General features: G+C 38.1%; 2 protein-coding genes and 1 long non-coding RNA gene across 6 annotated transcripts in view; 1 reads left to right on the top strand and 2 right to left on the bottom strand.

Annotated features, from left to right (window-relative positions):
- Positions 1-8,113, top strand: part of LOC146453943 (uncharacterized) — a 31,734-nt gene extending 23,621 nt beyond the window's left edge. Inside the window, exon 3 of the long non-coding RNA XR_014859393.1 lies at positions 7,987-8,113. This is a non-coding gene — a long non-coding RNA (uncharacterized LOC146453943). The remainder of the gene's footprint in view (positions 1-7,986) is intronic.
- LOC146453942 (uncharacterized) overlaps positions 1-13,821 on the bottom strand; it is a 43,212-nt gene that overhangs the window by 20,123 nt on the left and 9,268 nt on the right. The window lies entirely within an intron of this gene.
- The window catches only part of LOC146453933 (uncharacterized), a 236,753-nt gene continuing 229,428 nt past the window's right edge, over positions 6,497-13,821 (bottom strand). For 3 of the 4 annotated variants that reach the window (XM_085096041.1, XM_085096042.1, XM_085096040.1), the window contains one exon: positions 6,497-11,101. In XM_085096041.1, the coding sequence (XP_084952167.1) occupies positions 9,963-11,078 (1,116 nt within the window). In that variant the 5' untranslated portion in view covers positions 11,079-11,101 and the 3' untranslated portion in view covers positions 6,497-9,962. Of the gene's footprint in view, positions 12,589-12,637; positions 13,016-13,821 lie in introns of those variants that run through there. The other variant, XM_085096039.1, reaches the window with a different exon arrangement.

The raw sequence follows: 13,821 nt of genomic DNA, 5'->3' as shown, positions 1-13,821 counted from the left end.
CCACGTAAAGTATGACGAGGGCGGTTACGAAAATGTCACCTATTAGCCGAGGGGTTTTGCTTCGTCTCATTTGAATAAAATACGACTAAAGCGCGACAGTTGGTAGAAAAATAAAAGACTAGGGCCATTGAACTACGGGTATTTATCCGGAAATTCGTTTGGACTGCTGTTTCACCACAGTCAAGGACTTTCATTTATGACAGTTTACATTGCGAGGGTCACTTTATCCATTTTGCAGAATTCGAAGGCAGGGGGAATAAGAATGGCTGGGGGCGGGAGGGGGGGGGGGTGTATAGGATAAGCAAACGATGGAATCCAGTGGAGAGAAGTGATATTGGTTTTATTTCATGCTACACAACAGGTTATAAAGGGAATACTGGGCTTCTATTATTGCCGGAAAGAGCTGTTAATGTGATCCGACTCTCACAGATAGGGTGATTTACGAAATAAAATTGCTCAGTTTATTTGATCTATAAACAAAACGACCGCTGTTTTCCAGCGAGATTCAGCTTCAACCACAAATGACACAGAAGACGAAGAATCTGTTTCTCGCCTCCTGTTTAAGCCAGTGGGAGGAAATAGTTTATAAGTATTATAAGGCATAAAAATATACTCCTTCTCTTGATTTGATCCCCGATTCCCCGAGCGTTCAGTGATGAGACATCAAATTTGGACGAATTATCCGCATTCATTTTAGATGATAAAGGAGAAAAAGAAGAAAAGGAATAAAGGTGGCTCTATACCATTTCTTCAGTTTTCACTGGTAGTGATATAAATTTTTCTTGGTGTTCTGGTTTTTTCAGCCCTGTTAAAATATCTGGGCTCAAACATAGTTTTAAGTACCTAAGTCCTAATGCTGTGTTAAAAACACCGCTACAGTTGTTAAACCCTGTTTCCATGACAACCAGCGGTTGATACATCTGTTGATTCCTTCACTCCTAGCTAGTTTCAGTTTCAGTTTTAGGTTTGGGTGTGAAAATGTTTTCATCCCATAGCCTTCGATCTATTCCTAATCGACTTCTATTTTTTGACATACTCGATATTTACTACATTTATTGGAGTCTTTTGGCCTCTCAAGCGAGCGAGCTTACAATTGCACGTCCATCGTTGGCATCCGCTCGACCCAGTCCACGTTGTATTCTTTTTATAAAATTTTCCATCTGATGAAAAAGACGGCTTCGAACACCGGTTGTGTCAAGACTTTTACGTTGTATTCTTTTTATAAAAGTCTTGACACAACCGGTGTTCGAAGCCGTTTTTTCATCATATGGAAAATGGAATGAATAGAAATGTTTGCAATTTAAACGTAAACTAGTAGTAATCAAAAATTTATAGTGTGTCGCCTTAGGCCCTTAGGCACTTAGCTGGGTTGCATAAATCATGTTAAGATTACATGGACCTGTAAGTATAGTTGCAAAACAATAAGTTATTGTTTGATAACAATCGTTAACATCCGTGTTATCTTAGAAACGTTTTATGCAACCAGTCCCAGGTGTTTACAGGGCAGCTTACCAAGGGTGCGGCGGGGGTACTGTCGTTCCAATTACTTCTTTGCTTTCCCAGTGCAGGTTGTTACTCATGCAGGATGTGTTTTTTTCCTTCTTCTTGATTTGTATGTTTAATGCAACCCTTATCGAATAAAACGCTGGTGATTACAATATTTATTCGGATTGGAGTGATCAAACTACATTGTATTAGTTCTGGAATTTCCAGAAAATGAACTTCAACAAGCAAGGCTCAGGTTGAATATTAATACTGGACCTTGAGTAACTACAACGACGGACGCGAACAAAAGAGAACAAAAGTTCAATTAAATGTGAATAACGTCAATATTGATTAGCGTATTGTTCTGAGAGTCATATGACAGTTTTACCAAATCCGACAAGTTTTCCAGAATTTCGCAAGGATCTTACCTTGCCTTGTAGTTTTCGAAACGAAACCACGGGGAACAGTACGGAACGCGCGCCCTGGGCATGATGGATAGCCTTATTGGTACGTCAACATGGTATTGTGACGTTTCAACATGGAACCGACATACCGTGTTTTCTCGATTAAACGCACCCGGCGTTTATTTAAAATTTGGCAATTTTTACCCGACGTTTATACGAAGCCGGCGTTTAATCGAGAAAATACGGTACAGCCACTTTTCTCAAAATCTCGCGCTTAGGATCATGCACAACGACTCGATTAGGGAGCGTCTCTTTCGTCGATGCAATGAACAAATGATTCAGCTTTTCAAGTTAAATCAAGAAAAGGTTATCCACGTAAAATCTTATGAGGACGGTTACGAAAATTCCGCCACTTAGCCGGAGGGTTTTTGCTTGGTCAAATACGACTAAAACGCAACAGTTATTAGAAAATAAAAGGCTAGAGTCAATGGAAGTGATCATTTACCGAGCAAATTCGCTTGTACTCCTTTTCATGACATTCACGACAACTCTGCATTGCGAGGGTCACATAGTACATTTCGCGGCAGTTTGATGAAATAAGGATAGCGCGGGGGGGGGGGGGGGAGGGGAGGGTGAGTAATTAAACGATGGTGGTATCCAGCGGACAGTAGTGATACTGCTATTATTTCATGTTACACAACAGTATAACAAGGGACTAGAGAAATTTTCTGAAAGAGACGTTAATGCACTGTAACTCTCACAGCCTTGGGAAATAAAATTGCTCACTTTATTTCAAGTATAAACGAAAGGACAGCCGTTTCTCAAAGAGATTCAGCTTTGACCACAAAATTAAATTAATTAATTTGTTAATTTGGACACCAATCCAAATTAACTATTAAATTGGATACCGAAGATATTTTAAAATAATATATTCCTGACAAAATCAGCATTATTTTTTACCCTTAAATAATACACAATATAATTAATAGGTAATACGACTACATGCTTCTCCAATTTGGAAATAATTGGATTCAAAAACCTCGGACTGCCAAATTGGACTCGGCTCCAATTTGGTAGTCGTCGGAATTTTTCTCATCCAATTATTTCCAAATTGGACAGCATGTAGTCCTATTACATATACTAATTGTTAAATTACTTACAAGGAAAGATTTCATAATTAACCAAAAAAAAGAATTACTTCTAGCCACTCAAAAACAACTCTTCATAGTTTTTTCCATTTATTGCGAAAAGAAACAATTCTATTGGAATTCAATGCAATATATTTTTCTGTTTCGTAATTATTTTCAAGCATTTTCTTAAAGTGGCTACCAGATGGTTTAATCTCTTTGTACCTTCAACTCCATCAATAGGTTTTTTCCCTAAAATTGTCACATAAAAAAAGGGGGTGCTACACCTGAATTTTGGCATTTGGCGGTACTTAGGGTTTGGGTGACACTAACTCAATCCTTACTGAGCTTAACCAAACAAAACCATATATTTTCTGAATCTGGAAGAACTAGGCAACCAAAATTGAAGTAAAAAAAATCTACCTTTGTAAAATGATACAGGGCCCCCTGGCGTGAGTAACTTTCACAATCACCACACCCAGTACACTCGGCCAAAATCCTATCTCCTTGACAATACATCTCTAAATTGCACTGAGAACACTTTTTATCAATAGTGTGGAAGTTAAACTACAACATGATGAAGGGAATATCAGATATCACTAATCGTGTTGCCATGGCAACCAAAACTGAAAAAATGATGTTTTTGTGTTCAAGAAACAATGTCTCATAGGCTATTTACTCCTTTTAAAATTGCAATCATCATTTTGCTTCTATACATGTGTACAATAAATGCTGAAAATGTCAGCTTGATTGATTCAATACTTTTAAAGTTTAATAAAACATTTTTAAGTTCACTAGTCGCAGAAAGTCCACTTTTTAAGGAAATGATCTCTAAAGATCGAAGAGTTCAAAATGTCTGTATAACTCAACTTCACACTGATTTTTCCACATAAATGACTTCATTTGCTAAAACAAACAAAAGGAAATCACAATTTCACTGAAACAGTCATTTTTTCTTTGAATTCTCTGCCTGCAGTTGGGCAAGTGGCATGTCATCATCAGAGCTACAATAGAACTGGAGTGGGCCAACATCGTTGAACTTTCCTGCGCCATATGACGTTCCTTCTACTGACTTTCTCTCCTCCTCTGCCCTCAGTTTTGCAACCCTTATCTTCTTCCTGGCTTTTCTTTGCTTCTGGGATGACTTCTGCTTTGCACTGTAGATCCTTTTGGTGTCCTTTTGTGCACTTCCTCTCTCAGAATGTTTGCCGCATGAGATCCCAGCCTTTTCCATTACAAGATGCTTTCCAGAAGCTCCTTCAGTGAACTGAACAATAGCACCAATTGCTGCCATTTCAACCCTTTGTGGGCCATAGAACTTATGCTTAGGGGCTCTCATCCACACTAAGCTGTTTATGCTTTCATTATTGTTCTGGGAGAACCCTGGCAAACAACGGCGGAGAAGAGACTCACTACTCAGCCTTCTGAAAACTGGCTCAAGAAGCTCCAGAAAGATGGGGTCCAGATGGTGGTCTTTGTTTTCAAAGGACCCAGTTCTTTTGAAGCGACACCATGAATCTTTCCCTGAAGGGCAAAACTTGTGTCTTTCTTTATTGTCATTATTACAGCTATGGTATAGTACAGCCATAATGTCATTCTGCATGTTTTTTATGTGCTGCTTTGCTTGCTCAGAACTGATGTCTCCAGCAATAACATTTCTGCGTATGGCATTCCCATAGTACTTCTGGAGTTTATCATTGCAGCTATCCGTGAGCCTGTGTTTTCTTCCCCCAACAGGCAGCCCATCCTTCAACTTCCCCGCATTCTTTTTTCGAAATTCACGAAGAGCTGTCCCTGCTCTTTTCTGGACGAGACAATACAGTCAAGTCTGATTACTCTTGGACAGTTTGCATGTCCAAGTTCATGGTCTGACTTCCACTTCTCATGGGCATCAGAGTCATCCCATTGCTTATATTGATTGCTCTTCCTATCCATTCGCTCCCACTTATTGCAATCTTCACAGCAGCCATAAACACCCCATACACTGTTGTAAGCCTTGCTGTCACCGTCACAGACCATGTATTTATATCGGAGATTGAAAGCAAGAGAATTACTCCATAATCGTCTTGCAATGTCTTTTTCCATGGCTCCACTAGATCCAGTATGATTTTCCGTACAATTAGAACTGTGGGATGCATACCAGGTTCTAAATTCTTCAGAGCTCTCTCCAAGCTGTTCTTTTTTTCGTGAACAATGATGGCAAAACTTTGACGTAAAACCATAGTCCAACACTTGTCCAGTGTCAACAGAGATCACAAAGCCTACACCAAAGTTTGCTGTAAAGTCTCGTTTGGACCAAGTACCATCAAAACAAACAGCAATTTCTATCACATCATCTTCTGTAAGGTCTGGATTTTCTTCACGGTAAAGTTCATGAACATGCACTCTGGCTTTTGCAAGCTTTTTATCAACAGCCTCTTTGTGCGCTTGATACAGTGTTTGTGACTGTTTATTCCAGGATGATGGCTGGCAAGGTGGTGGCATATTCAGAATTCCACACAGAACAGAAATGGCTTCGCGTCCAACACCCATTTCAAAAGCAGAATAAACCATGCGACGGTTTATGTCTGATGCATTTTTGTCTTTCCATTTGCTACCACAATGAGCTGACGTTTGCAGGTAAACTTTCTTCTTGCATTTTGTGCATTCAATATGAATTAAAGAGCTATTTCCATATCGTTTTCCCTGTTCGTCATTAAAGACTAGCTTTCCTTTCTTACAATTGTGAAGCTCTTGAAATGAATTCATAAAACTTGACAACTCGACCAAGCGGTAGCTAATCGAAGATTGGTCTTCATAACATTCCGTTGTGCGTGTACGTGTCACAGTTCCCAGCTTTCTTTCTGATGCAGTTTCTTTGAAGCATTCTTCCTCGCTCTGACTGCTAAGTGAATCGCCTGGATTAACAGTTGGATCAAGATTCGTACGATAACGTCACGCAGAAAAAGACAATTGCGAATACTGCACTAATGTTCTTTAGAATGTTCGCAACATCCATCCAAAAAGAGTGTGAAAAGGGACAACTAAACAATATATGGTTTCTACTTTCTGTCGTATCTTTACGAAACGAACAGTTAGAGCTTGGAATGTAGCCTAGTTTTAAAAGGATGTCATTGGTAAAAAGAATATAATTCAATACTTTATATTGAAAAGATCGTAAGTTAGGTTCACTGGAAACTCTCGTAGGCAGCAAAAAGGCCTCTGCGATATAATTATCTTCCAAATCAAATTCTTCCCCTAACTTGGCCCATTTCTTAGGCTTTTCATACTTGAACTTTATTTAGAATTGATAGTAGTCACAACATTTACAATTTTCCCAATCAAGAACGACATTGAAAGTAGATGGATGATTTTGTCGATTCAGAGGAACAGCCTGTTTTTATACTGTCCACGCTAAAAAATTAGAATTTAAAAGCCTTTCTCCTCTGACAGTGTTCAAAGAGTCAATATTTGTCTTTTCATACAATAGGTCTTCGATATAGTAGTAGTAAAATCGTTTATTAAAAAGAACACCTCGCAGTCCGAAGACTGAATTCCGTGTATAGTTTACAAGAAACAAAATCTGTAATTACATTAATCACAAAGGTCTATGATAATAAAAAATGTACAATCTAATGGAATCAAATCACTCAGAATGACCTTATGTTAAGAAAAAATACATACATAAGGCTTCAGCACAATACAAATATCACCCCCAATAAATTGAGGTACCTTGTGAAAAATACTGTTTATAAAACACGCTTTTATCGTTTATCTTAATTTCTCTATTGTTCCAAACGAGCTATTTATATTCACCATCACAATCAACAACGTCTCGTAATTCTGCTCACCATAATAAGAGTTTATAATAAGAATCGGGTTAAAAGTATTTAATCTATGAACATCGTAGTTACAATAAAGTAAAACCAATCCTCGGTGACTACTTAAGAGATCACTTAGATAAAGTTTCCAAAAACTATTATAACTATCATCTACTATATTTTTTAACCAATTTAACCTCAGGTCTTTTACCATGTTTTCATAATCAACCATTCTGATCCCACCAGAATTCGAAGGGGCGTAAGATGAAAGTCTACTGACTTTATCTCTTTCATTCCATAGAGCTGACGGAAACAGATGGATTAATCAAGAAACTACCTCTCTCCACAGGACAAACCCCTTGATAACAAAAAAAATATTAATATGCACAGACTGAAACAAAGGGCCTAGATAAAAAAATATATACATCCAGATTGAAACAGAAGGAGCGTCAAAATCTTTCATACGGAGAGTCGTTTCCTATCCAAAATGACAAAGTTCGGGGCCGTTCATAATTCAATATATTGGAGACTTCGGCCTGGGAGGTGTTTTAAAACCAGACAAGGTTACTTTGTTTGTGCGATTTGACCCAAGCCAAATGGAAGATTGACAAGAAAAGATTAAAAAACTAAAACCAAGAGCCTATGTCCTCTAAAAGAAGGTAAAATCCTACCCTGAAAGAAATGCAATTGCAGAGCGATTGCGTAATTTAAAAAAGATCAATAAAATATTATTGCCAGTTAATTCATACCCAGTTGTTCCTCATATTCTCAACCTACGTTTTCAAATGCTTACTATCCCTAGTGCCCTTATCACAACTAGCGGGACAAAAATTCACTTCTGCAATTCTAGATCTTTCCAACTTCCATTTCTAATCTGTGCTAATGTTCATTATTCTCCATCCTCGTTCCCAGCTTCCCTACTCTTCTCAGGGGACAGCAAGAGGAGGGACCCTGGGACGAGTTTGCAGTGTCCTCCTGTTCTTTTTCCACCGCCTGCGTATCAAACATTTCTACATTTACTTATCTTTTTTTAAGCAAGGACCACCAATCGATATTACATGTACTTACGGTAACAAACCACATGAGGCTTACTTTAGACTGGCTCTATTTTTACTAGGATAGCAGTACGAGAGGCAAAACATGAAAAAAAAATTATTTTGTTTTCTAAAGGTAGACATCTGGGCCCAGTTGTTCAAAGCCCGATTAAGCTAATCCTGGGTTAACGTGAACTTTGATTCGAGTATATTTACTAATCCATAAGGATTCGTCCAAAAGATTTTGTCCTCAAGTTTTGCCTCAGATTTTTATTTCCCATTAGCTTAAAACGAGCCTTTAAAATCATTTTTAATGAGCGAGATGAAAACCTCGGTTAACTTTTAATCGTGGATTAGCGTTAATCGTCTTTCGAACAACTGGGCCCTGGTTTGCAGTAACCGTCTCTTTCTCAGAGCTCCAAGGAATAATGTGAAAACAGAATACATATAACCGGTAAAGTTTTGAATCATCCGCTGAACACAAATGGTAAAAAAATAGGCAGTCTCAGACTGCATGTGTCTACTGCAGTACTGGTATAGAAATGTGATAAAAAAGAATTGAAGAAAAGGGAAATAAGACTGAAATGAAAACGAAGAGGGAGGAGTGGAAATAGGATAGAGATAAAAAAATAGTTGTAAAAATGTTGCACAGAATACTGGTGAGATTGAGATTAAGCTGGTATCGTTTACCACAAACATTTTGTATGAAGAGAACTGTAACTTTATTCTAACATAAACAATATATTATATAATCTTACAACGTGAACCACAACTTTGTACTGAAAGTAATGCAGCAAAGTTCTAAACATAAAGTACTGAAAGCAAAGTTCTAATCTGAAACGTTGGGATAAAAATGCAACAGAAACTATTAATTAATCTATACTGAACTTATGAATGGCAAGTATCATTCTTTAACCCTTTGACTCCTGTCGTGTTTCCACAGTTTTTGATTAAATTAACTTTTTCCTAGAGCGGTTTAAAATGCGCAGTAGATAAATAAATATCGTTGGCTTCCAAAATTAACTGCATATTAAACTGGAATGATTAAACAAATGTTTTCTGACATAAAATAATATGGTTACCTATTAATCATTTGCCGAAAAACACACTTGAACGCAAGAATTGCTAAAATTCACGGCATGTTGATGAAGACCTTTGGCATATCAAATTTCAACCCGCTTATGCAAATTGTCCTTGATTACGCATCTGTCGCTTCTCAAACGCATATATGAATTTGCAAAGACACAAAACTCAACAAAAAGCTTTTCCAACAAAACATTTTATTAAAATAAACGATGCATTTGCTATTAGAGGCAAAAAAACTGAAAGTTTTTTTGCGTGCGTGCAAACACGCATGTAAAATTTGAAGACTTTGAAGACACTCCGTGTTTGTTCAAAGCGATCACTCGCAATAAATTCGGGCACGTTTGCGATGAAAATTACAGAAGTTACAGAATTCTGGTTCAAATCATCACTTAAACTATTGGTAAAAAGCAAATCAACATCGGAAAACATCATTTACCGTATTGTCGCAATTGTCCTGATCCGCAAATACAATCGCTTAGATCTCGGTCAGTCGAGGATTAGCGTCGGCTTTCGATAGGATTCCATTTGGGATTCCTGTGGCATTTACACTCTTACACTCTTTCACTCTTTCACTCAACCCGATGACATAGTGTCTACGCTTCTCTAGAAGCCGTAGACACAAAAACTGGATGTTCTGTCAATAAGTTGAATCAAGAGCATCACCAGGGAGTATAGATAGGCTAAATATAGCAGCTTTTTTCGTCATCTTGACTGAAAGTTAATTTTTTACATTTTGAAAGCAACAGCTTAGCTGTTTGGAAATGAATTAATTGTAATTAAACTTTTCGTAGGTAGAGTGCCGAAGAGTAGACTTTATATGCCGGGTTTAGTACCAACTATATAAAAAGAGAACATGACGTGCAAATAGCACCTTATTACCTCTTGATTCAACATTAACGCTCTTGCTAAAAACTGAAGCAGTGTGGTTTTCAACAGACCGAAACAGAAAAAGAGCAAAATTTTCTGTCTTGAATTTTCTTAGCCCACTGTTGTCACCCATAATAAAACATGACAACAAATTTAAAGTTAATCACTTATAACCATATGATTTTCGTAGTGGCTAAGGAGTAACGCCTCACTACTCGACTCCTCTTGACAAATCCAGCAGATGTATTTTTCAACATGACCAGAGTGGAGTTCTATCAAAGGGTTGGTTTGTGTGGACATGTCATCTTGAATACAATCCGTAGCATCCTGGTGGGATCTCTCATGTATTCTTAAACTTCCCAAGTGTCGAAAAAACCTGTTGCACTGTTTGCATTCATATGGCTTCCTTTTAGTATGAACTTTTTCATGTGTCCTTAGCGTTCCTGCTCGATTAAAACGCTTGCCACAGTGTTTACATTTATATGGCTTCTCTCTAGTATGACCTCTTTCATGTCTCCGTAGATGTCCTACTTGACTTAAACGCTTGCCACAGTTTTTGCATTTATATGGCTTCTCTCCAGTATGAACTCTTTCATGTGTCCTTAGCGTTTCTGCTCGACTAAAACACTTGCCACAGTTTTTGCATTCATATGGCTTCTCTCCAGTATGTACTCTTTCATGTCTCCTTAGATTTCCTGCTTCATTAAAACACTTGCCACACTGTTTGCATTCATATGGCTTCTCTTTAGCATGAACTCTTTCATGCGCTCTTAGATTTCCTGCTCGAGTAAAACGCTTGTCACACTGTTTGCATTCATAAAGCTTCTCTCCAGTATGAAGTCTTTCATGCGTTCTTAGATTTTCTACTAGACTAAAACGCTTGCCACACTGTTTGCATTCATACGGCTTCTCTCCGGTATGAACTCTTTCGTGTCTTGTTAAATGACTTGCTAGACTAAAGCACTTCCCACACTGTTTGCATTCATAGGGCTTCTCTCCAGTATGAACTCTTTTATGTGTCCTTAAATTTCCTGCTTCACTAAAACACTTGCCACACTGTTTGCATTCATAAGGCTTCTCTCCAGTATGAAGTCTTTCGTGCGTCCGTAGATTTCCTACTTGACTAAAACTTTTGCCGCACTGTTTGCATTCATAAGGCTTCTCTCCAGTATGGACTCTTTTATGTCTTGTTAGGCTTCCTGCACCACTAAAACACTTGCCACACAAAGGACATTTGCAAGCTGGGCCTCTTTTATGTCCCGAGAATCTTGGCATCCTTCTTTAGTGCCGTTTGCTCTCTGAAAGGTAATTAAAACAAACATGAGGATAATTGCTATGGTTTATAACCTTTTTCAAAACACTTCAAATCACCCTCAGTTACAGTTCTCTCTTGTTAGTGTCTGGAGCAGGGGAAAGGAGAAACGAACCAAAGGAAACACCTGCCCCAGATCATAGAGATTTTACTGAAGGAATGTTCATTCATGAATGGGAAGCTATGGAGCTTCATCCATCAATAGCTGATTAATTAGAGACAATGACAGATTTTCAAAAAAGTTTACCTGCTTTTATAATAAATACGCAGCTCTCACCTAGAGCAATTAGGCCCAGAGCCAAGAACATTCCTGTTCAGTCTGTAGGCTTGTACAGTCGAACCTGTATATAACGGCCCTGTATTAAGCGGCCACTTTTTAAAGTGCTACTATGATCAAATTTTTATTTCTTGAATTTTAAGGTTTATCATATAGAATTCTAGGAAAGATTAAAAACGCCGTTTACAGTTTCTAAATATCTGCATTGGTTTCGGAGATATTCAAGTTTGAAAAATGTGTAAAATATGTAAATGAGAGGACTGATGACGTCATATTCTCAACTCAATATAACATCAAGTATATAAATAGAGCTATCTCAGTCAATTTATAGCAGAGACCATTAAAACCTGGCAGGCTAATAGTTATAAAGGTAATACACCTACGGCTATAAAAATTCGGTTCCCATCGCAACTCACTCTTTTTCAGTCCCCTCCAACTTGATTTCAATATTTTAGTGATTTTCAGCTTGAAAACATTTAACAAGGCCACGAACTCGACCTAACATATTTATACGCTTGCTGGATCATGCAGATGAGGCACCATTGGCAAATATCAGAATAGAACGCCAAACGTGGCCAGCAAAGCCTTAAAGGGACACAGTCACCTTTGTGACCGCGCTGACCTGGACGCTAGTTTTTGTCAATTTTAAAAAGCGTCCACCTCAACCCGAAATCAAAAGTACGCGTCGGCATCTAGAAATCCGCTTCAATCTTCCCAGTGTTTATTTTCAATCTTTTACTGGAAACCTGTTTCTGAGTACGGTTTTGCCCATCCTATGATATTATTTTATCATATTTGGTGAAAAACAGTGTGGATCGCGTCTCCAACGGAACATGAAAAGAAGAGGTGGGAAACGTGAAGGCGCCGGGCGGAAGAAATCGCCTGCGTTGACTAAAATAACGAGAGAAATCAATCAAAAACATTGGAAAACAAATCACCATTATATATTTTTGGAAAATTACATTTTCTCACCCTGCCGAAAGGTTAGTGCGCTGGGAATCTTCGTAGACGATTCGAACTACGCGTCATGGCTGCTTGGTTTGGAGCTTAGACGAAGACAAGCTTCGGTACACAGTCGATTATCTCCTCGACAAGGAAAACCTCCAGTAGAACCTTGTTTTCTACGGGTCGAACAAGCGTTCTTGCAACGACATGGGTTTGGTTCCTAAATTTAGATAACGGAGAGGTTGTAGAAACTAAATTATAAAAGCAAAATATATGATTGAAAGCAGAAATAAAGCTTACCGGTAGTTTCGCTACAAAGTCGTTTCGCTACACTGCAGCTCAGTCGATTCGCTACGTTTTAAAATTGACATATTCTCTAATATTTGAACTCGATTTGCTTCTCATGCAAACACTGTGAAATGTAGAAACAGCTAAGGTAATTTTTCACACGACCGGATACCGAAATAAACGATTAAATGATTCTTCGACTTCAGAGGTATTCGTTGACGTTTGACTTTCCCTGGACAAGTCCATCAGTAAATTATCCATGGTATCAAGAAAATGAGTGTTCTAAAATGACATTAGGTCTATAATCACTATAATAATTTTGACTGGCAAATACTTCGACTCGACAAGGTTTGTTTACATTTTTCAAAGGATGCACTTCCCAGCGCGAGACTTGCGGATGAAGTGTGATATGCAAATCAGCTAAGAAATAGAATCTAATGCGCATGTGCAACAGGTGACTGTGTACCTTTAAGTATCAAGGAGGACTGGAACCCAGTATGTTGCCATGGTAACAAAACTGGTAAGCTCATATTATGGAGCGCACCTAGAACAATGTCACTGCAAAGAATCAAGCATTACTGATACAAATTGCCTGAGATATCTTTTTTCATAATATTTGATCAAAATTCGGTTGAGTTTATGATGTCATCACTTAGGTAATTTGCATATTTTAAAAACTTGAATATCTCTGGAACAAAAAGAGATATTTGAAAATAGTAAACAGCATTCTTCTTCACGTACAGACTACTTGTTTATGTTTTAAAATGGCTCAGATTAGAAAAACGCGAATTTCGTCACAGTAGCACTTTAAAGTCCCGATTTTTCGCGCATAGAAACGCTGTATTTGGTACCTGTATTAGGCGGCCACCTCTATTAAGCGGCCGCGGCCACCCTGTAGCAGTCCCATGTTTGTCTTTCTTTGTTATTTTTACCTGTATTAAGCGGCCACCCTTGAATGGAAAAGCCATATGTACAGTACCATGGATAACAGGAATTGTCGCTGGAAGTGCCGACAGTCAACGACTTGCTCTACAAACAAAAGTTTCAAATTCCGAGGTGCCAAACGCGCGTCCCACTTGTTTAAGTCGCTGTAATTCTTACCCTATTCCTATTTTAACTTGAAGAATTTTGTAATATATTTGGCTACTTTTAATTAGCAACATTACCGTTATAACTCCACTGCGATCGTAACAACT

Source organism: Pavona decussata, unplaced genomic scaffold (assembly GCF_977016875.1).
Source record: "Pavona decussata unplaced genomic scaffold, jaPavDecu1.1 SCAFFOLD_321, whole genome shotgun sequence".
Taxonomy (NCBI): Eukaryota; Metazoa; Cnidaria; class Anthozoa; order Scleractinia; family Agariciidae; genus Pavona; species Pavona decussata.
This window is presented reverse-complemented; position numbering and strand designations above follow the sequence as displayed.